Consider the following 26,845-nt stretch of genomic DNA (forward strand, 5'->3'; position numbering starts at 1 on the left):
AGGCTGACTCTAGTTGCTAGAATTTTTTCTCTCCCCTTTCTTGGGCAGGGGTGTAATATTTGTCACCACCATACAGTTGGCATTCTTCCATCTAGGAAAAAACCACCATACACACCCTGGAGAATTAGACTGGCTGTTGTCTCCTTGCACTGGAGCATTTAAAAAAATAATAGCTTGTAATGAGTGTGTGAGGCCACAGTCTGTACAGCACATTCTGGCACTATTGCTTCATTTGCCACTTGATTGCTGTAAGGAGGCTGGTCATTGCCACATAGTAGGTAGCTAGATTCCTGAGTTTGACCCTTTATATTGATGACAGTTCTAACTCTGGGGTGTGATTTGTCTGTCTCAGTAAAGTAATTACAGAAGTGCATCAACACTTAGCAGAATCCTTCTGTTCTGAAGTATTTAGCAAGTCAGTCAACCCTCCCTTCATTCCCTCAGAAGTGTGCAGGAGGAATGTCTGCTTTCTAATGGGCTGGATTAGAATGGGATTAATAGATCCTGTCATTTCAAGACTGTGTAGGTCGTTATTTTCTAACCTGGACTGCTTGACAGTTCTGAGTTTACTGCAATCATTTCAAATGGATATTGTGTATGTTCCCGATATCTGATTGATGGGAAGGGCAAGGCTCTATGTGTCTGCTTGACAGTTTCAACCTTGTGAAATCCAAGTTCTGTCTCCCCCAAACATTTCTTCAGAAGTTTTCCATTCTGTTCCCTCATCAACTTCCCTACTCCTTATTTTAACAGAAAAAGATTTTAATCTTTGGGAACTGGATGGAGCACAGATGGGATCTGGGGTTTAAATCTCCAAGACCTGGGGTTTTAAATTTCTGGGATCGGGGGTTTAAATCTCGGGAACGGGTGTTTAAATCTCTGGGTCCTGGGGTTTAAATCACTGGGATCGGGGGTTTAAATCACTGGGATCTGGGGTTTAAATCTCCAAGACCTGGGGGTTTTAAATCTCTGGGATCGGGGTTTTAAATCACTGGGATCTGGTTTAAATTTCGGACTCCTGGAAATGAAATCTTTGACCAGCAGGTTTGTGCTGTAACCTCTGGCTCAGTGATATCATTCTCTTGCCTCAGAACCATGAGGTTGTGGGTTCAGCCCCACTGCAGAGACTTAAACACAAAAATCCAGCTGGACATTTACATTGCAGTCTTTTTTCATGACATATTAATCGGAGGCTGTATATGCCCTTTCATGTAAAAGAACCCATGGCACTATTTCGAAGAACAAGGAGATTCCACCCATCCATCCCCCCTAACCCCTGCCAATGTCCTGGCCATATATATCTCTCAACCAACACCACTAAAACAGATTATCTGGTCAGTATTACTTTGCTAATAGTGGGATCTTGCTGTGTATACATTAGTTGTGGCGTTTCCTATAGTACAGTAGTGACTGCACTTCAATAAGTACCTCATTGACTGTAAAACACTTTGGGATGCCATGAGGTTCTGAAAATAAATGCAGGTCTTTCTTGTTGATGGACAGCTCCTTTCACAGCCTATAATTTAACCTGCATGATGAAACATGCTGCTTCGCTTTCCCTCACACCCACTCCATGACTTTAATGATCTGCCTTGTACACTATATTAGCTGCGAGTGTTGAGCTCAGGCTAATCTCTGTCAGAAGGACAACAATGTAAGACTCCTGGCAACACTTCAGCACAGGGTGACATTGAGGGATGATACCGACCCTCCTCCTGAGAGACCTCAGCTAAGACCCTCCGCATTAGACCTGCAGAAAGCACAAATAATCTCCTGCTCCAACCAATGTCCCCTCTAATTTTTTTTATCATGCATGCCTGGTCTATTCATTTAAATCACAGAAGTTTTAAATTTTTTTGCGTGGCTGTGCACTATCGGCTGAATTTAATTGGGACTGTGGGTCCGGGAATGTGCAGAATTCCCGTGTCAATGACCTCCTGCATTCTGTCAAGTTGAGGGCTCTGTTCCAATGCTCTAATTGGGATTTGCATGTGACTATGTGGCAGGACATGCTACTGTGGCGCCAGCTTTCTGGCCATTTTTATGAATCATATTTTAAATCCAAAACCCCAATAAAGAACTGTTCTGTTTGGCAAGCTTGTGGGAGCGGCTTAGGGAAAAGGACTGACTGGCAGGAGTTTCGAGCCAGGCTAACCTGACTAAGGCGCTTTCATATGCAAACGGACATTTCACACTGACAGGCTGGGTGGAAGGGAACCCAGGCCAATTGACGTCATCACCATCTAACATGATTACTGGCAACAATACCCTGAGCGGTAACTCAATAAAGCACAGTCATAGCTTAGTCCCAACTGAAACTGGTGGAAGGCAGGAGATAGCCGGACCATTGTCTTCCAGGAGATAAGCAAGATCGGTTTGAGATTGAAACCCATTACCTGCTAATGGGGGTCGTCAACTCAGGAAACGACAGACATCCAGTAATCAGCACTCATCATCTGTCCAGGTGCCAGGCCTGGAAGCGGGAAAACGAAATCACAAAGATTTCAATGGTTATGAGTCACTCCAGGCCATGGGGGGCAGTGGGGGGGGGGGTGGTCTAGACGGATCACCTGAGTCAATCCATCGATCAGTATTGGCGGGAGAAAAGGTGATGGGTTTTGGATATATATGGAGCCAGTGCTGGCTCTTCTCTCTTCTCCTCGGCGTCAATCTACAGCGAGTCTCTCGAGTGGGGCTCAGCTTGATTCAACGGAATGCCACCAGAAGCCGAGAGCTGCTCTTCATCCCTCCTCAACGGACTCGACTCAAACTGGAACTTGGATACTGCATCGGCGATACGGAACCAGGAGCGAGATGTAGAGGAAGAAGCTGCAAGCAAGACAACGGGCAATCGGGGTGAGCATATTGCCTGTGCCTACACATCCACAAGACCACTTAACTGTGTGAGGGGGTGATTGTAATTCCCAACCAAACCTTAGAGGGGTTTAGTGCTGGAGGGGGGGGGGGGGTCCTGTGTTAGTTTATTTCACGGGAGGGTTCTTTTGTTAGGCCATGGTAATTTAGCATGGTCGGGCTTGTTGGACAAGCCAGGATTGTACTGTTTCGTATTGTTTTCAAGTGTTATTGTTAATCTTATTAAACAATACGTTTGAGCCCGAAAAACGTGGGTCTGAGTCTGATCTGTCCATATAATCCTTATCGTCCAGAACTTGTAGTAGGAGGAGTGTTCTTGGTATGCTAGAAAACCACTTACACAATATGGTACCACAGCCAGCACAATGACAGAGGGGTTATAACCTCATCATGAGGAGGGAGGGAACAAACAAGGAATTACAGACCAGTTAGCCTTACATCAGTAGTGGGGAAAATGCTAGAGTCTATTATAAAGGATGTGATAGCAGAACACCTAGAAAGCATAAACAGGATTGGGCAAAGTCAGCATGGGTTTATGAAAGGGAAATCATGCTTAACAAATCTACTGGAGTTTTTTGAGGGTGTAACTAGTAGAATAGATAAGGGAGAACCAGTGGATGTGGTGTATTTGGATTTTCGGAAGGCTTTTGAAAAGGTCCGACATAAGAGGTTAGTGTGCAAAATTAAAGCACATGGGATTGGGGGTAATATACTGGCATGGATTGAGAATTGGTTGACAGACAGGAAACAGAGAGTAGGAAAAAACGGGTCTTTTTCTGGGTGGCAGGCAGTGACTAGTAGGGTACCGCAGGGATCAGTGCTTGGGCCCCAGCTATTCATAATATATATTAATTACTTGGGTGAGTTGCCTAAATGTAACATTTCCAAGTTTGCAAATGACACAAAGCCAGGGAGGAAAGTGAACTGGGAGGAGGATGCAAAGAGGCTCCAATGTGATTTGGACAAGTTGGGTGAGTGGGCAAATGCATTGCAGATGCAGTATAACGTGTATAAATGTGAGGTTATCCACTTTGGTTGTAAAAACAGAAAGGCAGATTATTATCTGAATGTGATAGATTGGGAAAGGGGGAGGTGCAATGAGACCTGGGTGTCCTTGTACACCAGTCGCTGAAAGCAAGCATTCAGGTGCAGCAAGCAGTTAGGAAGGCGAATGGTATGTTGGCCTTCATTGCAACAGGATTTGAGTACAGGAACAAGGATGTCTTGCTGCAATTATACAGGGTCTTGGTGAGGCCACACCTGGAATATTGTGTGCAGTTTTGTTCTCCTTATCTGAGGAAGAATGTTCTTGCCATGAAGGGAGTGCAAAGAAGATTTGCTAGGCTGATTCCTGGGATGGCAGGATTGACGTATGAGGAGAGATTGGGTCGACTAGGCCTATATTCACTAGAGTTTAGAAGAAGAGAGGGGATCTCATAGAAACCTATAAAATTCTAACAGGACTAGACAGGCTAGATGCAGGGAGGATGTTCCCAATGGCTGTGGAGTCCAGAACCAGGGGTCACAGTCTCAGGATATGGGGTATGTCATTTAGAACCGAGATGAGGAAAAATTTCTTCACTCAGAGGGTGGTGAACCTGTGGAATTCTCTACCCCAGAAGGCAGTGGAGGCCAAGTCATTAAATATATTCAAGAAGGGGATAGATATATTTCTTAATGCCAAAGGGATCAAGGGATATGGGGAGAAAGTGGGAACAGGGTACTGAATTAGATGATCAGCCATGATCTTTTTTGAATGGAGGAGCAGGCCCGAAGGGCCGAATAGCCTATTTCTGCTCCTATTTTTCTATGTTTCTCTGTTTCTATGACAGATGCATTGGCTGCATCTGGACTACATGTCACCCTCATTCATAGCTCACCCCTAGTAAATCCCATGACAGCGTGTGTCATCATGAAATATATTAGATCCCCCATTTGGGGAAGAGGGGCCCATAGTAGCAGAACTGTCATGGCGATACTTATGCCAAGTTATATTTTCTCCATTCTTCCTCTTGCAGGAGCAGTGGGCCCATAACAGGAGGGAGGCAGCCAGGACTGGTGGAGGTGTCCTTGACATTTGCCGAAGAAGAGGCTTTAGAACTGACGGGGAGCCAGGGCATATGTGCAATATCTGTTGATCAGACTGGAGTCCCTGCGCAGGAGAGTGATTATTGCCATTCATCAAAATATTCATGAGTGATGCAGAACCACATCAGGTTGTTTGGTATTAGGGAAATGTGCAGCCTAAACCACATATGTTTGTGGTCTCTCATGCAGGTCAGTGTTCGCAGATGATTGCAACCACAGAAGGACAGCCATCAACTTCTGAGGAGGAAGACCACTCAGAGGATGCACTGTCCCATGACTGTCCTGCACCTTCCACCAATACAGATACCTTCACCTCAGTGGATAATCGATCGGCATTAGAATCAAGGTCACAAACTGGTGAGTGCTCTGCACACATGCCCAAGCAGTTGGCTGAGGCTGAGACAGCCGAGGCCTCCGACAGCCGGAGGACTGTGGGTGGCCAGGCCCATGATGAGCCCCAGGCTGATGACGAGCCTCTGGGGTCAACAGCACAGGGCACACTGGAGTTGCAGAGATTGGTAAGGCAACATCTGGTGGAGATACCAGAGGCCATGAGCAGCCATGAGCGTACGATGGAGGAGGCCATCCATGCCATGAATACTACCATCATGTCCCAGGTATGCAAGCACATGGATTCCTCCATCGAGAGATCGGTGACTCTCATGGAGAGCCACACTCCATAGATGTGCAAGGCCATGCACACCCCCTCCGTGGCCAAGAGCTCAATTCAGGCGAGAAAAGGAACAGGATCCTGGGAGACTTCTCCCACTCCCCACTCCTCGTCCTTGTCTGGTGAGCAGGGAAGTTCCAGCAAGCCTTGAAAGGGAGGAGGAGAGGTTGACAGCCACATCTGGGAGGGGGGGTGGAATCCCCTCAGGGCACTCCCATTGTGGGCAACAGTTCCTCAGCCCCTCCACCAGTGAGCCCAGCTCCAGCAGCTGCGACTCCTGAGGAGAGTCCTGCACTCTCCTTGTTCTCTGTTGTGCAGGAAACCCTCAGGCAGCCGGGGCCCTCCAAAGCCAAAGCCATCTCAGACCAAGGGGCCTTCCGATCAGCAGCCTGCCTCCAGCATAGCTGCTCTAGCAAGGATCACATCATATAGGAGCACCAGCAAACGTATTAAGAGAAGCACCTAGCCACATTTGGGGATTCATGGGTGCTGCAAATGTGTTCTTTGGAATTTCATTGAATGTTCTTTTGTTCCAATCATTAGCCATCATTGTGTGAAACTCATGTTCCAATATGTTTTAGTTGTGAGTTTCTGACTTTGACCCTATCCCTTAGTGCAGTGACTATGTAACCACAGCTCTCATTATCATGGCAATGTGACTGAAGATCTCATTAAGATATGTTCTCCCATGGGCACAAACACACATTGCTGCTGGTTGGCATTCAGGAAACACAGATGGAAAGGAGGTGGAAGACTACATGCATGAATGTGAGTCTTTATTGGATTTTCAGTGAGTGGACATCAGGGTGGCTGAGAGCAGCTCATTATGAGGTTGTCTCTTGCCTCCTTTGTGCATCACAACATGTCTGGCCTCCATCGCCATGTTCTCATTATCCATTGCTGCTTGCCCCTGTCTCTTCTCTGTGTCCTCCTCTTCGGAGGGTAATAGTCACTCATGCATATCTTCCTCATGTAAGGCCTCCTCCCTCTGTACTGCTAGGTTGTGCAGAGCACAGCAGACTATCACAATACGCGAGACCCTTGCTGGGAGCAGAGCTCCACCGGATCAATCGAGGCATCGCAACCTCATCTTCAGCAGCCCAATGGCCTGCTTGATGATCATTCGGGTGCAGCCGTGGCAAGTGTTGTATCTCCCTGCATTGCGAGGGTTCCTCACAGGGATGAGAAGCCATGTCTTCAATGGGTATCCATTGTCCCTCAGAATCCACCCTTGAAGGCGAGCATGGCGATTGAAAGACTGCGACACCTGGGACTGTCGAAGTATGTAGGCATCATGGCTGCTTCCCAGTAAGTGGGCACACATATGCAGGAAACACTTTCAGTGGTCGCGGACAAGTTGAACGTTGATTAAAGGGAAGCCCTTCCTGTTGATGAAGGCAGCTGGCTGGTCTGTGGCAGCCTAGATGGCAACATGCGGGCAATCTATCATGCCTTGTGCCTGGGGGAATCCAGCTATCTCTCCGAAACTGATGGTCATCTCAGCCAAACTGTCAGGGTCACATAGCCACTAACCGTCATGAACAGGGCACTGGTCACCTCCTTGATGCAGTGGTGGGCGATGGCCTGGGAGACCCCACACACGTAGAAATTTAGTGCCATGATGATCTTCAGGGTCACTGGCATAGGGTTACCCCCAAATCCTAGAGGTTGCAAGTTGTCCTTCAGAAGGCCGCCTAAGTCGGTGACAGCCTCCCTGGAGAGTCACAGGGCCATGTTGGGTACATTTTTTCCGCCCTTATCCAGAGGTTTGAACATCATGTCCCTCCGGAGCCGGTCCATTTTAGATCCCCAGATGAAGCGGAAAATGGCTCGGGTGACCGCCACAGCGCAGGAGTGGGGTATGGGCCAGACCTGCGCCACATACAGCAACAACGTGAGCGCCTCACACCTGATGACCAGGTTCTTACCCATAATGGAGAGAGATCGGTGCCCTCACATGCTCAGCTTGTGTTGTACCCTGGCTACTCGCTCTTCCCAGGTTTTGGTGCACGCCCCGGCCCTTCCGAACCATATCCCCAGCACCTTCAGGTAGGTAGTCTAGTTTAGCATGACTTCTTTCCACTTGCGTCTGTATGAGTAGCTGTGTGGGTGTGTCTTGCAGTTATATAGCGATCTTCATGACCTCAGGAATTCCCAAAGCGTTAACAAGCAATGAAGTACTTTTTGAAGTGTGGTCACTTCTGTAATGTATGAAATGTAGCAGCCAATTTTCACACAGGAAGCTCCCACAAACAGCAATGTGAGAATGACCAGACAATTTGTTTTTGTAATGTTGACTAAGGATAAATATTGGCCAGGACACCAGAGAAAACTCTCCTAATCTTTGAAATAGTGTCATGGGATCTTTTAAACCACCTTTGGGGGGGGCAGACAGGACCTTAGTTCAATATCTCAACCAAATGACAGCATTTCAACACTACAGCAATTATTACTACACTGGAGTATCAAGCCAGATTTTTGTGCTCAAGTCTCTGGAATGGGACTTGGGAGCTGACGACATAGAGACAGTAAATGCTGAAATATGTAAACAAAGCAAAAAAGCAATCAGTCATTCTGTTTTTACTAAACCAGAGAAAGTTGAGAGAATAAAAACAGAAAATGCTGGAAAACATAGCAGGTGTGGCAGCATCTGTGGAGAGAGAAACAGTTAACATTTACGGTCCATGATGTTTTATCAGAACTAAAAAAAGAAAATTAGAGATGTAACAGGTTTTAAGCAAGTACAGAGGCAGGGAGAGGTAGTGGGGGGTGGGGGGGTGGTGGGGGGGGGAAGTTCAAAAGGGAAGGTCCGTTATAGGGTCTAACTCAGGAGATATTCAACGAAAAAAGGGATGAGGGTGCAATGCAAAAGGACGTGGTATTGGAATAAGAAACAAAAAGTGCGTCTTGGAGGTGTAAATGACAATAGCAGAGCCATTACCAGCAAATGCTGCCTGAATAAATGGGGCAGAGGTTACGGAGGGACACAATGTTCAAACCTCTGGATAAGGGCGGGAAAAATGTACCCAACGTGGCCCTCATCCTGATGACCACCTTGGTGTGCGGCTGCATCAAGATGTGTGTAGACCTCCAGTACGCAAACACCAAGTGTCATGAGGTTCTATCAGTTCCCGATGTTGCGAAGGATGGGCCTGGTCACATTGCCGTGGAACACTCCATCCAGTTGGACCGTGCCGTACCACTTATCCTTCGTGGAGCAGTTTCTGCGGGAAAACACCTTTGACCACCGATCCATCAGGCAGTGGTCTGCACGGAATGTCCTCAAGGCCCTACGGGAAAAGGAGACGGTGGATCCTGTCGGATGGTTCTCCGAGCAGACCGCCAAAGTCATTTGGCGGAATGCCTCATCACCAGAACTTTCAAACAAGCACCAAGATGTAGCTTGGCTGGTGGTGAGAAGGGCCCTCCCCGTCAGATCCTTCCTGCACACCCGAAGTCTCGCCCCCTCCGCGCAATGCCCTCGCGGTGGCTGTGGTGGGGAAGAGACGGTTGCCCACCTCCTCCTGGAATGTGTCTTTGCAAAGCAGGTGTGGAAAGAGATGCAGTGGTTTTCGTCGAGGTTCATCCCAAGCAGCTCTGTAACACAGGAGTCTGTGCTCTACGGGCTGTTCCCAGGGTCGCACACTGAGACAAGCATCAACTGCTGCTGGAGGATGATCAATTCGGTGAAAGACGCCCTTTGCTCTGCCCGAAACTTGCTGGTCTTCCAGCGCAAAGAGTTGTCCACCACCGAATGTTGCAGACTGGCACATTCCAAGGTCCAGGACTACGTGCTGAGGGACGCACTAAAGCTTGGGGCAGCCGCAGCAAAGTCTCAATGGGGAAAGACCACAGTGTAAGGTCCCCCCACCAAGCTGAACTGAGGGGCTGGATCCATGGGAAACCCCTCGAACTGTATCGGGAAAATTTTCATTTGCTGTAAATGTAAAACTGTAATTGGCATGACAAATGTGAAATGGAAGGGTTGTGAAGAAACTCATGATAGTATTGAAGGAAACTGATCTCCCTTGCAATGTTTGTATTTTTTGGTGCTGTTTGAAACTGTTTGGCAATGTATTTTTTACAGATTTTTATGAATAAAGTATATTTTGGAAATAAAAAAAAAAATCACCGGATGGTGGATCCTGTCGGATGGTTCTCCGAGCAGACCGCCAAAGTCATTTGGCAGAATGCCTCATCACCAGAACTTTCAAACAAGCACCAAGATGTAGCTTGGCTGGTGGTGAGAAGGGCCCTCCCTTCCTGCACGCCCGGAATCTCACCACCTCCGCACGCTGCCCTCGAGGTGGCTGTGGTGGGGAAGAGACGGTCGCCCACCTCCTTCTGGAATGTGTCTTTGCAAAGCAGGTGTGGAAAGAGATGCAGTGGATTTTGTCAAGATTCATCCCAAACAGCTCTGTAACACAGGAGTCTGTGCTCTACGGGCTGTTCCCAGGGACGCACACTGAGATAAACATCAACTGCTGCTGGAGGACCATCAACTCAAAGAAAGACATTCTTTTGTCTGCCTGAAACTTGCTGGTCTTCCAGCACAAAGAGTTGTCCACAACCGACTGACAAATTCCAAGGTCCAGGACTACGTGCTGAGGGACGCACTAAAGCTTGGGGCAGCTGCCGCAAAGGCTCAATGGGGAAAGACCACTGTGCAAGGTGCCACAGTGAAATGAGGGGCTGGAACCTGTGTAAAACCCCTCGCGCTCTATGCACCAAAATATGGTTTTGCTGTGTAATGCAAATGTACAGTGCAGGTAAAATAGAATGGAAGGGTTGTGAGGCAACTCACGTTCTGTATTCAAGAAAACTGGTTACTTTTGCACTTTCTGGAATGTCAACTTCGAATTGGTTTGAACTGTTTTGTAATTTTATTTACAGATTTTTATGTATAAGGTATATTTTGGGGGGGAAAAAAAATCACTGGAGGGAGAGCTCATTGTCTGCTCGACCTGGCAGTTCTTGCTGTTGGGTTATTAAGTGGGAATGTGATTCATTCCTCACTTGAAAGAGCTGAAAGATAGATCTAAAACTATAAATAAGAGTTAAACATGTTCACAAATATCATCATCCCTTAAATGAATGAATGCCGTTCATGGTCGGTTTAAGTGTATATGGGATGTGGAAGGAAATTAAATGGGTGGATAAAGATCAGTATCCCTTAAATAAAAAGCAAAAAGAGACATCACGGCAGTAACAAAGAACAAAGAACAGTACAGCACAGGAACAGGCCATTCGGCCCTCCAAGCCTGCGCCGATCTTGATGCCTGCCTAAACGAAAACCTTCTGCATTTCCGGGGCCCATATCCCTCTATTCCCATCCTATTCATGTATTTGTCAAGATGCCTCTTAAACGTCGCTATCGTATCTGCTTCCACCACCTCCCCCGGCAGCAAGTTCCAGGCACTCACCACCCTCTGTGTAAAAAACTTGCCCCGCACATCTCCTCTAAACTTTGACCCTCTCACCTTAAACCTATGTCCCCTAGTAACTGACTCTTCCACCCTGGGAAAAAGCTTCTGACTATCCACTCTCTCCATGCCGCTCATAACTTTGTAAACCTCTATCATGTTGCCCCTCCACCTCCGTCGTTCCAGTGAAAACAATCCGAGTTTATCCAACCTCTCCTCATAGCTAATGCCCTCCAGACCAGGCAACATCTTGGTAAACCTCCTCTGTACCCTCTCCAAAGCCTCCACGTCCTTCTGGTAGTGTGGCGACCAGAATTGCACGCTATATTCTAAGTGTGGCCTAACTAAAGTTCTGTACAGCTGCAGCATGACTTGCCAATTTTTATACTCTATGCCCCGACCGATGAAGGCAAGCATGCCGTATGCCTTCTTGACTACCTTATCCACCTGCGTTGCCACTTTCAGTGACCTGTGAACCTGTACGCCCAGATCTCTCTGCCTGTCAATACTCCTAAGGGTTCTGCCATTTACTATATACTTCCCACCTGCATTAGATCTTTCAAAATGCATTACCTCACATTTGTCCGGATTAAATTCCATCTGCCATTTCTCCGCCCAAGTCTCCAACCAATCTATATCCTGCTGTATCCTCTGACAATCCTCATCACTATCCGCAACTCCGCCAACCTTTGTGTCGTCCGCAAACGTACTAATCAGACCAGCTACATTTTCCTCCAAATCATTTATATATACTACAAACAGCAAAGGTCCCAGCACTGATCCCTGCGGAACACCACTAGTCACAGCCCTCCATTCAGAAAAACACCCTTCCACTGCTACCCTCAGTCTTCTATGACAGAGCCAGTTCTGTATCCATCTTGCCAGCTCCCCTCTGATCCCATGTGACTTCACCTTTTGTACCAGTCTGCCATGAGGGACCTTGTCAAATGCTTTACTGAAGTCCATATAGATAAAAGCAAAATACTGCGGATGCTGGAAATCTGAAATAAAAACAAGAAATGCTGGAACCACTCAGCAGGTCTGGCAGCATCTGTGAAAAGAGAAGCAGAGTTAACATTTCGGGTCAGTGACCTTTATTCCATATAGATAACATCCACTGCCCTTCCTTCATCAATCATCTTTGTCACTTCCTCAAAAAACTTAATCAAATTAGTGAGACACGACCTCCCCTTCACAAAACCATGCTGCCTCTCGCTAATAAGTTCATTTGTTTCCAATGGGAGTAAATCCTGTCCCAAAGAATCCTCGCTAATAACTTCCCTACCACTGGCCTATAATTTCCTGGATTATCCTTGCTACCCTTCTTAAACAAAGGAACAACATTGGCTATTCTCCAGTCCTCTGGGACCTCACCTGTAGCCAATGAGGATGCAAAGATTTCTGTCAAGGTCCCAGCAATTTCTTCCCTAGCCTCCCTCAGTATTCTGGGGTAGATCCCATCAGGCCCTGGGGACTTATCTACCTTAATGCTTTGCAAGACACCCAACACCTCCTCCTTTTTGATAATGAGATGACTGAGACTATCTACACTCCCTTCCCTAGGCTCATCATCCACCAAGTCCTTCTCTTTGGTCAATACTGATGCAAAGTACTCATTTAACACCTCGCCCATTTCCTCTGGCTCCACACATAGATTCCCTTCTCTGTCCTTGAGCGGGCCAACCCTTTCCCTAGTTACCCTCTTGCTCTTTATATACGTATAAAAAGCCTTGGGATTATCCTTAATCCTGTTTGCCAATGAATTTTCATGCCCCCTTTTAGCCCTCCTGACTCCTTGCTTAAGTTCCTTCCTACTGTCTTTATATTCCTCAAGGGATTTGTTTGTTCCTAGCCTTCCAGCCCTTACGAATGCTTCCTTTTTCTTTTTGACTAGGCTCACAATATCCCGCGTTATCCAAGGTTCCCGAAACTTGCCAAACTTATCCTTCTTCCTCACAGAAACATGCTGGTCCTGGGTTCTAATCAACTGACATTTGAAAGACTCCCACATGTCAGATGTTGATTTACCCTCAAATAGCCGCCCCCAATCTAAATTCTTCAGTTCCTGCCTAATATTGTTATAATTAGCCTTCCCCCAATTTAGCACCTTCACCTGAGGACTACTCTTATCCTTATCCACAAGTACCTTAAAACTTATGGAATTATGGTCACTGTTCCCAAAATGCTCCCCTACTGAAACTTCGACCACCTGGCTGGGCTCATTCCCCAATACCAGGTCCAGTATGGCCCCATCCCTAGTTGGACTATCTACATATTGTTTCAAGAAGCCCTCCTGGATGCTCCTTACAAATTCTGCCCCATCCAAGCCCCTAGCACTAAGTGAGTCCCAGTCAATATATGGGAAGTTAAAATCACCCACCACCACAACCCTGTTACCTCTACATCTTTCCAATCCACTTAGCAATCATTTAGAACAAGCTCTTTTTTATTGCAGAGAAACGAGACATATTGTCAAAGCTTTTCGTCTTGCATTCATCAGGACAGACGCAAAAATGACAAATTTAAAAGGGAGCGACAATTTTTACCGCATGAGAAAAGGGTGCAGATTGGTTGGCAAGTTGACTCTGATTGGTCGAGTGATTGCCATGGAGAATGCACCAAGAAACTATGGTCCCCCACACTTTTGTTTAATTCAAAAAAACTCTTTTTTCTTCATTCTGATGATATGGATCGGCATTTATCGTCCATCCCAAATTGTTTTTGAGATAGTGGTGGGGAACCTTCCTCTTGGACTGCTGCAATCATGTGCTGAAGGTTTTCCCACAGTGCTGTTATGTAGAGGTTTTGACCCAGCGATGATGAAGTAACAATGAGAGATGTTCATGTGGGAATAGTGTATGGGCAGCTTGGAGGTGATGGCATTCCTCTGTATCTACAGCTTTGTTCAGGGCAAACCAATTTCCAGTCTGGGTCCTAAAACAGGTGTTAAAACCCTTTGGGCATGTACAAGGGGCGCTACATTTGTTTTAGGTGGGAACCAAAGTTGCTTCTAATGCACCTGAGCCAATACAATGTCGGTGTGTTTTCGCCGCTATCCAGGTATGGGAGGCTGGTCCCTAAATTTGATATCTCTACACCCGAAAAATAGGGACAATGAGGTCCAAAATCCACCACACATCTGCTTCAGTACAAAGACTTGTATTAATACAGTGGCTTATTGTATTTTTCAGAGGGTGCTTTTTCACAAACACTTCGCCTCTTTTAGTGCTTGAATCCAGCCCACACAGGTGGGATAAAAGTCCCCTTCCTCTGCAGGGTGTATGAGTGAGTTTGGGCCAGTCTTAAGCTGGACACAGGCCCACAGGGACATAATTCAGCCCTAAGTTGAAAGCATTGGCAACACTTAAATGTTCCACTTTGATGAACACAAAATCCACACAAATAGAAACATTTAGGGAAGAGAATTAGAGTTAATGGGGCTGGAGCTACTTTTGGCTTGTGAGCTATTTCCTTTTTCTTGGACACCTTTCCAGCCTCAGTGAGTAAGAGAATTCCAATGTTCCCCAGTTGTTGGAAACCTGACGCAAACAGAATGGAGGCAACACTCAGCTGCTCAGTCAGAATGTGTGGAGGGAGGAGCCAGTTTTCTTCCCCTGTGTAGACCCTCCCCATTCTGACCACGAGTCTAGACCTGAAACATTAACTTGACTGCTCTCCCTCTTCTCTATCTCAAACCTTTGGCCGCATCCAACCCTTCTTTAGCAGCAGCTCTTTGTTGTGTTTTTCAAGAAATGAGTGTGTGGGTTCGACCCAAGGAGGAAAATATCCAATTTGTAGCTGAAGTCTCAAAGCCTCGCTTTGAGGAGCAGTGATGGAATTGGAGAGAAGTGCGGCAGCAGTCGGGTCTCAGTGCCTCTTTTGATCATCTGGGGGCCTAAACTTTGGGATTATCTCACTTTGATACATTGAGAAAGTGAGATGGGAATTAAGAAAAGGCTCTTCACCACACAGTGCAGGGGGTGAGAAACTTGAGCAATATGACAAATTCCACTTGAGAAGCTGGGATGGTTCTGCTTCGAGCAGGGAACGTGAGGACGAGATGGGTTTTCAAACTCAGGAAGGGTTTTGATAGAATCACAAAAAAAAGGAACTTGGTTTTCAATAACACCTTTTATGACTTAGGCCATCCTGAAGCACATTCCAGCTAACAAAGTACTTTTGAAAGGTAGTCACTGTGGTAATGTAAGAAATACAGCAGCCAATTTGCACACAGCAAGCTCCCACAAACATCAGTGAAGTAATGGTTAGATAATCTGTTTTTAATGTTGGTCAAGAGATAACATCAGCCAGGGTATTAGGCAAATATCTCTGCTTGTCTTTGAAATAGTGCCATCAATCTTTTACACCCATTGAGAGGGCTAATGCGCTTAGTTTAACTTCTCAGACAAAAGACAGTACCTCCAACAGTGCAGCACAACCTCAGTACCTCATTGGAGTGTTATGTGCTGAAGACTCTGAACTGGGACTTGATCCCACAGCCTGCTGACTCAGAGTTAAGGTGACTAACAAAGGAAAGGAAAGAGCAGTTGGAAAATCCTACCTGTTTCTAGTGAAGCAATAGCGCAGTCTGGGTGGGGGAGGAGGAAATTGGGGTTGGAGCCAGCTTGTGCCAGGTGCCACACTAATGCAGAATCCCATTGGGATGTGGAGATATTGGTGCTTCTTCCATGATGTCACAGCAAGAGACAGAACTGAGTGGGGTGGGGCAGGTGATGGGGGGCGGGGTCAGTTTGGGTGTTGGGGGGCGGGGGCAGTGCGGGTAACGGGGGGCAGGGGTAGTGCGGGTGATGGGGGGGCAGGGGCAGTGCGGGTGATGGGGCGGCAGTATGGGTGATGGGGGCAGGGGCAGTGTGGGTGATGGGGCAAGGGCAGTGCGGGTGATGGGGGTAGGGGCAGTGTGGGTGATGGGGGCAGGGCACTGCGGGTGATGGGGGCAGGGGTAGTGCAGGTGATGGGGTGGGTGGGGGCACTCTGGGTGATGGGGGCAGGGGTAGTGCGGGTGATGGTGGCAGGAGCTGTGTGGGTGGTGGGGGGCACTGCAGGTGATGGGGGCAGGGGTAGTGTGGGTGATGGTGGCGGAGGCAATGCGGGTGATGGGGGCGGGGGCAATGCAGGTGATGGTGGCGGGGGCAATGCGGGTGATGGGGGCGGGGGCAGTGCAGGTGATGGTGGCGGGGGCAGTGCGGGTGATGGGGGCACTGCAGGTGATGGGGGGCAGGGATAGTGCGGGTGATGGTGGCGGGAGCAATGCGGGTGATGGGGGCAGGGGTAGTGCGGGTGATGGTGGCGGGGGCAGTGCGGGTGATGGGGGCAGGGGTAGTGCGGGTGATGGTGGTGGGGCAGCGCGGGTGATGGGGGCGGGGGCAGTGTGGGTGATGGTGGTGGGGGCAGTATGGGTGATGGGGGGCACTGTGGGTGATGGGAGCAGGGGTAGTGCAGGTGATGAGGGCGGGGGCAGTGCGGGTGATGGGGGCAGGGGTAGTGCAGATGATGGTCGCCACCCGAGTTCCTCTTAGAGCTCTCCAACATCACATGGTGAAGCGGTAAGGGGTTATTGTTAGAAAAAACAAGATGAACTAAGAGAAAGTGTGCTGCTTGGCTCTGGGTCACAAGGTCATGGGTTCAAGTTTCATTCCGAGCCTTGCTCATCAAATTTAGGCTGAATCTTGAGGACAGAGCTCAGCAAGTACGGCATTACATTCGAATGAGACAATAAACTGTGTTCATGATAGCGTTAGAGTTTGCATGGTGTATGGAAGGAGATTAAATGATTGGGTACAGTGCATGAAAAGTGGAGAGAAGAGTGAACAGGGCGAGGCTGGGAGAGGAGAGCGAACAGGGCGAGGCCCGGAGAGAAGAGCGAACAGGGCGAGGCTGGGAGAGGAGAGCGAACAGGGCGAGGCCGGGAGAGGAGAGCGAACAGGGCGAGGCCGGGAGAGGAGAGCAAACAGGGCGAGGCCGGGAGAGAAGAGCGTACAGGGCGAGGCCTGGAGAGGAGAGCGAACAGGGCGAGGCCGGGAGAGGAGAGCGAACAGGGCGAGGCCCGGAGAGGAGAGTGAACAGGGCGAGGCCGGGAGAGGAGAGTGAAAAGGCAAGGCTGGGAGAGGAGAGCGAACAGGGCGAGGCCGGCAGAGAAGAGTGAACAGGGCGAGGCCCGGAGAGGAGAGCGAACAGGGCGAGGCCGGGAGAGGAGAGCGAACAGGGCGAGGCCCGGAGAGGAGAGTGAACAGGGCGAGGCCGGGAGAGGAGAGTGAAAAGGCAAGGCTGGGAGAGAAGAGTGAACAGGGCGAGGCCGTGAGAGGAGAGCGAACAGGGCGAGGCCCGGAGAGGAGAGCGAACAGGGCGAGGCTGGGAGAGGAGAGTGAAAAGGCAAGGCTGGGAGAGGAGAGCGAACAGGGCGAGGCCGGGAGAGAAGAGTGAACAGGGCGAGGCCCGGAGAGGAGAGCGAACAGGGCGAGGCCGGGAGAGGAGAGCGAACAGGGCGAGGCCTGGAGAGGAGAGTGAACAGGGCGAGGCCGGGAGAGGAGAGTGAAAAGGCAAGGCTGGGAGAGAAGAGTGAACAGGGCGAGGCCGTGAGAGGAGAGCGAACAGGGCGAGGCCCGGAGAGGAGAGCGAACAGGGCGAGGCTGGGAGAGGAGAGTGAACAGGGCGAGGCTTGGAGAGGAGAGTGAACAGGGTGAGGCCGGGAGAGGAGAGCGAACAGGACGAGGCCCGGAGAGGAGAGTGAACACGGCGAGTTGGTTTCGTAGCCTGCTGAAAAGAAACCCACAGCTAATCTTTCCAGCACCTCTCTAAGAGATCCTGAGAAATCCAGTGTGTCAGCTCCTCTTTCTCTACCTTTTTGAAAAAGCCCTGTGAATCTAGAGTGTAATAACTGAAACCCCTGATGCCACATTTCTCCTGGAAAACCTACCAGACTGTTTCTTGACTTCTCCAGAACGAACTGCTTCTGAAAAGATCCCAGTGAACTGTCTCCCTATATCTGGATGCCAGACCAAAAGGGATATTTGACCCCCTTCCATATCTTCTCTTTTTGTCTTCAAGAATTAACAAGTATTTGGCTAAAGTATTCCTTTCTTTGTCTTTTTTTTGCAAAAGAGCTCTACAGAGAGAATTTCTTTATTTTTTTCTCTGTGTGTTTGTGTGTGCGTGTGTGTGGGAGGGGGGTTATTTAAAGGGAACTTTCATATTTCAATCTCTCTGTTAATGTTTTGCTTTGTTATTGGATAAGTTTTGTTTTATAATAAACAGATAATTTGGTTGTTTAATAAAGAAACCTGGTTGGTGTATTTTATTCTGAAATAAAGAGTAGAGTATATGATTGACTGTATTGGTAACTGGGTAAACATTTAAAATATATATTGTGACTTGTGGAGAAGTGGATCCAGAAAAGACAGTGCACTCTTCCCACCTCGGTTCTAATAAAGGCAACTTATGCAAGGATGCAAAAGATGTGGGCAGGGTTCTTAATGAGTACTTTGTCTCTGTCTTCACAAAGGAGAGGGATGATGCAGACGTTGTACTTAAAGAGGAGGAGTGTGAAATATTAGATATGATAAGTATAATGAGAGAGGAAGTACGAGAGGGTCTGACATCCTTAAAAGTGGATAAATAACCAAGGCCAGATGAGTTGTATCCCAGGCTGTTAAAGGAAGCCAGGGAGGAAATGGTGGATGCTCTGAGGATCATTTTCAAATCTTCACTACATATAGGCGAGGTACCAGAGGATTGGAGGTCTGCCAATGTTGTTCCATTGTTTAAAAAGCTTTTTGTCTTGCACTCCTCAGGACAATTTGCAAGAATACCAATGTAAGAGAAAGCTGCAAATTTATACTGTATGAGAAGAGAGTGCTGATTGGTTGGCAAGTGAACTCTGATTGGTAGAAGCATTGCCATGGAGAATGAACCAGTTTATGGTGACTGACAGTTAACTGCCAACTTTGTTTGAAATTTAAACCAGGCAGCTTGAGTCTGATTGGTAAAGGCATTGCCCTGAGGAATGAACCAGTGAATGGCTGTTACTTATTTTGTTAGCTGAAACAGGCACAATGTTTCTGTCTGCAAAGAGCAGGGCCCTATGTATTAATATATGTAGCTTCCATACGCACAAATGCGCCACACTGCGAGCCCAACTGACAATCTTAAAATGGTTGTCAGTGCAATTCTTAGCACACTGAGGATTACAGGCAGGCGGTGGCATAGTGGTATGATCACTGGACTAGTAACCCAGAAACCCAGGGTATTTCTCTGGGGACATGGGTTCAAATCCCACCACAGCAGAAGGTGGAATTTGAATTTAATTAATAAATCTGGAATTAAAAGCTAGTCTAATGATGGCCATGAAACAATTGTCGATTGTTGTAAAAACCCATCTGGTTCACAAATGTCGTTCAGGGAAGGAAATCTGCTGTCCTCCAGCAAGACAGATCCAGCAGAGGTGGTGGCACAGTGGTATACAGTAGGGAGGGTGTTGCCCTGGGAGTCCTCAACATCGACTTCGGACCCCATCAGGTCAAACATGGGCAAGGTAACCTCCTACTGATTACCACCTACCGCCCTCCCTCAGCTGATGAGTCAGTACTCCTCCATGTTGAACACCACTTGGAGGAAGCACTGAGGGTGGCAAGGGCACAAAATGTACTCTGGGTGGGGGACTTCAATGTCCATCACCAAGAGTGGCTCGGTAGCACCACTACTGACCGAGCTGGCCGAGTCGTAAAGGACATAGCTGTTAGACTGGGTCTGCAGCAGGTGGTGGGAGAACCAACACGAGGGAAAAACATAGTTGACCTCGTCCTCACCAATCTGCCTGCCGCAGATGCTTCTGTCCATGACAGTATTGGTAGGAGTGACCACCCCACAGTCCTTGTGGAGACAAAGTCCCGCCTTCACATTGAGGATACTGTCCATCGTGTTGTGTGGCACTATCACCGTGCTAAATGGGATAGATTTCGAACAGATCTAGCAATGCAAAACTGGGCATCCATGAGACGCTGTGGGCCATCAGCAGCAGCAGAATTGTACTCAACCACAATCTGTAACCTCATGGCCCGGCATATCCCCCACTCTACCATTACCATCAAGCCAGGAGACCAACCCTGGTTCAATGAAGAGTGCAGGAGGGCATGCCAGGAGCAGCACCAGGCATACCTCAAAATGAAGTGTCAACCTGATGAAGCTACAACCCAGGACTATTTGCGTGCCAAACTGCGTAAGCAGCATGCGATAGACAGAGCTAAGCAATCCCATAACCAATGGATCAGATCTTAGCTCTGCAGTCCTGCCACATCCAGCCGTGAATGGTTTTGGACAATTAAACAACTAACTGGGGGAGATGGCTCCACAAATATCCCCATCCTCAATGATGGGGGAGTCCAGCACATCAGTGTGAAAGATCAGGCTGAAGCATTTGCAACAATCTTCAGCCAGAAGTGCTGAGTTGGTGATCCATCTCGGCCTCCTCCTGAAGTCCCCAGCATCACAGATGCCAGACTTCAGCCAATTCGATTCACTCCGTGTGATATCAAGAAATGACTGAAGGCACTGGATACTGCAAAAGCTATGGGCCCTGACAATATTCCGGCAATAGTACTGAAGACCTGTGCTCCAGAACTTGCCGCGCCCCTAGCCAAGCTGTTCCAGTACAGCTACAACACTGGCATCTACCCGGCATTGTGGAAAATTACCCAGGTATGTCCTGTACACAAAGAGCAGGACAATTCCAACCCGGCCAATTACCGCCCCATCAGCCTACTCTCAATCATCAATAAAGTGATGGAAGGTGTCATCAACAGTGCCATCAAGCAGCACTTGCTTAACAATCACCTGCTCAGTGATGCTCAGTTTGGGTTCCGCCCAGGGCCACTCAGCTCCTGACCTCATTACAGCCTTGGTTCAAACATGGACAAAACAGCTGAACTCCAGAGGTGAGGTGAGAGTGACTGCCCTTGACATCAAGGCAGCATTTGACCGAGTATGGCATCAAGGAGCCCTAGTGAAACTGAGGTCAATGGGAATCAGGGGGAAAAACTCTGCTGGCTAGAGTCATACCTGGCGCAAAGGCAGATGGTTGTGGTTGTTGGAGGTCAATCATCTGAGCTCCAGGACATCACTGCAGGAGTTCCTCAGGATAGTGTCCTAGACCCAACCATCTTCAGCTGCTTCATCAATGACCTTCCTTCAATCATAAGGTCAGAAGTGGGGATGTTCGTTGACGATTGCACAATGTTCAGCACCATTTGTGTCTCCTCAGATACTGAAGCAGTCCGTGTAGAAATGCAGCAAGACCTGGACAATATCCAGGCTTGGGCTGATAAGTGGCAAGTAACATTTGCGCCACACAAGTGCCAGGCAATGACAATCTCCAACAATCGAGAATCTAACCATCTCCCCTTGACATTCAATGGCATTACCATCACTGAATCTCCCACTATCAACATCCTGGGAGTTACCATTGACCAGAAACTGAACTGGAGTAGCCATATAAATACTGTAGCTATGAGAGCAGGTCAGAGACCTGCGGTGAGTAACTCACCTCCTGACTTCCCAATGCCTGTCCACCATCTACAAGGCACAAGTCAGGAGTGTGATGGAATACTCTCCACTTGCTTGGATGGGTGCAGCTCCAACAACACTCAAGAAGCTCGGCACCACAGGACAAAGCAGCCTGCTTGATTGGCACCCCATTCACAGATATTCACTCCCTCCACCACTGATGCACAGTGGCAGAAGTGTGTGCCATCTATAAGATGCACTGCAGCCATGCACCAAGACTCCTTAGACAGCAGCTTCCAAACCTGTAACCACCAACCTGACTTGGAACTATATCGCCATTCCTTCACTATCGCTGGGTCAAAACTCCCCTCCTAACAGCACTGTGGGTTTTCCTACCTCACATGGACTGCCATGTTTCAAGAAGGCAGCTCACCACCATCTTCTCAAGGGCAATTAGGGATGGGCAATAAATGGTGGCCTGGGCAATGACGTCCACATCCCTTGAACGATTAAAAAAAACCTTTCTCCATGGTGAGGTCCTCTTTTGAATGTAAGAGATCTGCTAAAGACTCATCAGCTATTCCCACAACTATACAGTCTCTAATCAATTTGGACTTTGGTAGTCCATACTCACCTCATTCTGCCACTGATTCGCCTAGCTGCTGAATCCTTTCATCGAACTTCGCCCTTTCTAGGATCTTAGTGCTTCTTAATTGAAAATAATTATCCAAAAGCTTGCAACACATCCTAAAATTTATCTGAAGTGTCATTGGTGCCTTGGGGTGAATTATATGTGGGTGCCGCGCTATGCGGTGGCACCCTTTGAACTCAACGGCGTGCCTGCGTTCAGCAGCTGCCACCGAGCGCCCACGATATTATGCGTGGGACTTATTACCATCACTGTGATGCACCGCCCCCCCCCCCAATAATACGTGGGGAGAGTATTATCTCCAGTGCAGTGAGGGACCATTTGACAGCTGGGGAGCAGGTGCTGGGGCCCTATTTTAACCTGACTGTTGAAGAGTGGGGCTGCTGTCAATCTGGCAGCAAAGCAGAAAGTGCTGGAGAAACTCAGCAGGTCAGGCAGCATCTGTGGAGACAGAGTTAACTTGACCAGGTTCTGACTGACTAAGTTTCCCCAGCACTTTCTGCTTTGCTGCCACAATCTTACTCTGCTGTGTCCCGGTGTCCTGTGAAGTTGCCATCCTCTTCTTCCACTCAAGTGAAACATTCCTTCTTGTAGGCGTGCTGCATCTGGGTAAATAATCTTAAATTTGCACATTCCAGGAGGTGATACTTAAATAGATCATAAAAGGCAAATACACAACAGAAATAAAACCATAATTGAAGAATATTTACACACTATGAGCTTCTAATCATCTGACTGTGAAAAGCCGCAGACTGATATGCATTTGGAATAAAAGCAAAATACTGCGGATGCTGGAAATCTGAAATAAAAACAAGAAATGCTGGAAATATTCAGCAGGTCTGGCAGCATCTGTAGAGAGAGAAGCAGTGTTAATGTTTCAGGTCAGTGACCCTTCTTCAGAACAAGCAGTTGTTAGAAATGTGAAAGTTTTTAAGCAAGTAAAGCGGGGGGTGGGGCAAGAGATAACAAAGGAGAAGGTGTAGATAGGACAAGGTCACAGAGAATAACCGACCAGAAGGTCATGGAACAAAGGCAAACACTATGTTTATATGCATTTGGAATCTGTATTAATTTCTCTGCCAACTGTTATGTGTTAAAAGACATGTAACAACATCAATTAAATGATCTTTGTAAGAAAACAGGAAAATATGTTCATATTTTAGCTGCATTTCCAATTAGAAATATTACACCAATAAATATGGTCAGCTGCTGCAGAAGCAAAGTGTTCATGAACATGTGTCGATGCGTAATAGTTTAAAGACCATGACAACAGCACAGATTCCCTCACTAGTCCCACGTTGGTTTTCAAACATGTGCAAGACAAACCTTGCAGCCAGAAGTTAGAGCACTTACACGGTGGAGTCACCTTTGCATTTAAAGGACCACAACAAAAGCTGAGGATGGCAGAGGGGTAATCTAGGGTGACCCCACAGTTCAGTAATGCCTCCCTGCTCACTCTCCTCCAGGCTGTGTGGGCAAGGCAGGAGGTCCTTTTCACCAGCAATGGTAAGAAGAGGCCCTCCCACCTGAACAAGGCAGTCTGGATGGAGATGGCAGAGGAGGTGAGTAACTGTGGGGCCGTCCGGTGTCAAAGGGTTCAATGCCGGAAGGGGATGAATGATCATTCCCCCACCCAGCCAGGGCCCACTAGGCCTCATGCACACAGGGTACGAGCGCCAAAGTCATCCACAGCCAAAGGGCAATCAGATCAAAAGGCACCATGTTCCAGTGGCATGCATGCTTAAGGATGCTCAGGGAAGTTAAGGTCGAGGCTTTGACCACCATCCTTCAAGCCTCCTTAAAAATGGAAATTGTGCCAATGCAACATCTCTGTTCAAAAAGTGGGAAAAGGGTAAACCAGGCAACCACAGAGCACTGTCTAACATTTGTGTTTGGGTGGAAGGTTATTGGGGTAGGTGGAAATGTGGAGTAATCAATTCAACCATGAACGTATTGAATGGTGGAGCAGGCTCGAAGGGCCAAGTGGCCAATTCCTGCTCCTAATTCGTATGTTTGTATGTTCATATATCAGCAGTCTTCCTACAGTCAGGCTGCTAGCGCAGAAGTAGCACCGTGTAGGAGCATTGTGACACAAATGGGTCTGCATGGGTGACACAACAATGTAGAAAGGGCAAAATCAAAATTGTCTTCACTAACACGTGCGATGCTTTTACTGTGTGAATGAAATGTGCCAGCATATACCGATCGTGGCTCCTCCCATTACATTGGCCTTTCAGAACTGCAAAGGGATGGAATAACATCATTGTCCTGCCTGTATCACACATGTGCATCTCCATGGATGCAGTAATATGGATAATGTCTCAGTATTCTGCTGCCAGTAATGGTGAATGCAAAGATGTTGCAGATGCAGACTGCTGCACAACAGGTGAACGAGGGTGCTGTGTGGTGTGCAGAGTGTTCTTATAGCGTGGAGAATCTTTGGTCAATGAGGCGCTGCCGTGCATCCCTAGCTCACTGCTCGCCCGGCATGCTGTGCCTGGATGCTCTCTGTCCTCCCATGTACCTTTTCTGCTGTAAGTCCTCATTGTCCGAGGATGAGTCCTGCTCATGTCTCTCCTCATCTTGCAAGGCCTCCCCCCTATTGAGTGTGTAGTTGTGCAGAACACAGCAGAGAGTAATGATATGAGCTACCCTTTCCGGCCTGTACTGCAGGGCACCACCCAATCTATCCAGGCAGCGGAATGGCCTTTTCAGCATGCCGATCGCCTGCTTAATGGTGGCTCCTGTAGCTCCATACCTGACGTTGTATCTCTCCTCTGCAGCAGTGATTGGGTGTCTCACCGGTGTCAGGAGTCATGGCTGCAAGGGGTAGCCCTTGTCTCCAAGAAGCCACCCCTCCATCTGAGCCATTTCAGTGAACAGCAACTGCGACTGGTGCAGGATGAAGGCATCATGACAGCTGCCTGGAAAGCGGGCACAGATTTGCATGAATTGTTTTCGGTGATCACATACGAGCTGCACATTGATTGAGTGGAAGCCCTTATGGTTTACACATTCAGCTGGTAACCTGGCGGGAGCCTTGATGGCCACATGGATTCAATCTATGATCCCTTGCACCTGTGGGAATTCCACGATGGAGCCAAAACCGGTGGCCCTCTGGGTCTGGCTTTCAGGGTCTGTTGTGAAGTGGATATAGTCACCAGCCCTCAGGAACAGGGCATCGGTGACCGCCCTGATGCAGCGGTGCACTGCTGACTGTGTGACCCCCATAAAGGTCCCCGGTGGGCCCCTGAAATGATGCAGTGGCGTAAAAATTGAGAGCCGCTGTGACTTTGAGGGCCACAGGCATAGGATGTCCCCCGAATCCCCTGGGCTGCAGGTCATCATGAAGCAGGGCACAGAGATGTGTCACTGCCTGTCTCGACATCCGCAGTCGCCTCTGACACTGGCACTCTGATATCTGCAGGTATGTCATGCGGGACCTGTAGATGCGCGGCGATCTCCAGTGGCAAGCTCTCCTTGGGTGCTGCTACTGATGACCGGGGGCCTCTATGTGTGCTGCATCTGCCTGTTGGTTTTGCCTGCGGTGCATATGGATCCTCTCAAGAAGCACATCAATGAATATAGAGTGAACCATCCCCATCTTCAAGTTGCAATTCAACTTGCTTCCTTCAATTCTTCGAAGGTTCCTGACAGGGCAGCGATTGATGGTGACTGGTACATCAGGTGCTTTCATGCAGCAGCCGTGTGGTATGGCATGGCATTGCCCGTCTTAGCTCCCACTAACAGTGGCACCGCATGACCACATAAAGATTGTACAAGCTGCATTGATTGGTCCACAAGACATATAAGCTTCACATGCCTACCGTCTCTGGCGTAGAGGGTGACTCAAGTGCCATTGCTCCTTCAATGACAGAGGCAGTCAATGGCACAGAGCTGCCAACCATTACGGAGGGCGGAATCGCAGTGGCACCCTTCCAGTATGCAGAGTGAGACCCCTGAATATCCCACCCCTCCTCTCCTTCCAGTATGCAGAGTGAGACCCCTGAATATCCCACCCCTCCTCTCCTTCCAGTATACAGAGTGAGACCCCTGAATATCCCACCCCTCCTCTCCTTCCAGTATACAGAGTGAGACCCCTGAATATCCCACCCCTCCTCTCCTTCCAGTATGCAGAGTGAGACCCCTGAATATCCCACCCCTCCTCTCCTTCCAGTATACAGAGTGAGACCCCTGAATATCCCACCCCTCCTCTCCTTCCAGTATGCAGAGTGAGACCCCTGAATATCCCACCCCTCCTCTCCTTCCAGTATACAGAGTGAGACCCCTGAATATCCCACCCCTCCTCTCCTTCCAGTATGCAGAGTGAGACCCCTGAATATCCCACCCCTCCTCTCCTTCCAGTATACAGAGTGAGACCCCTGAATATCCCACCCCTCCTCTCCTTCCAGTATGCAGAGTGAGACCCCTGAATATCCCACCCCTCCTCTCCTTCCAGTATGCAGAGTGAGACCCCTGAATATCCCACCCCTCCTCTCCTTCCAGTATGCAGAGTGAGACCCCTGAATATCCCACCCCTCCTCTCCTTCCAGTATGCAGAGTGAGACCCCTGAATATCCCACCCCTCCTCTCCTTCCAGTATACAGAGTGAGACCCCTGAATATC

General features: G+C 48.4%; 1 protein-coding gene across 2 annotated transcripts; it reads left to right on the top strand.

The window, feature by feature from the left end:
- The first annotated feature begins 2,249 nt into the window (after positions 1 to 2,249).
- LOC137383030 (uncharacterized) lies at positions 2,250 to 5,811 on the top strand. 2 transcript variants are annotated; one of them, XM_068055624.1, is made up of 2 exons: positions 2,250 to 2,856; positions 5,152 to 5,811. In XM_068055624.1, the coding sequence occupies exons 1-2, from the start codon at positions 2,715 to 2,717 to the stop codon at positions 5,643 to 5,645; spliced, it is 636 nt and encodes a 211-aa protein (XP_067911725.1). In that variant the 5' UTR covers positions 2,250 to 2,714; the 3' UTR covers positions 5,646 to 5,811. The 2 variants fall into 2 exon arrangements, 1 of the variants encoding a protein (XP_067911725.1); XR_010977332.1 differs by lacking the exon at positions 5,152 to 5,811 and adding an exon at positions 4,893 to 5,109 and having other exon boundaries at positions 2,780 to 2,856.
- The last annotated feature ends 21,034 nt before the right edge of the window (positions 5,812 to 26,845 follow it).

Source organism: Heterodontus francisci, chromosome 23, assembly GCF_036365525.1.
Source record: "Heterodontus francisci isolate sHetFra1 chromosome 23, sHetFra1.hap1, whole genome shotgun sequence".
In the NCBI taxonomy this organism is placed as follows: Eukaryota; Metazoa; Chordata; class Chondrichthyes; order Heterodontiformes; family Heterodontidae; genus Heterodontus; species Heterodontus francisci.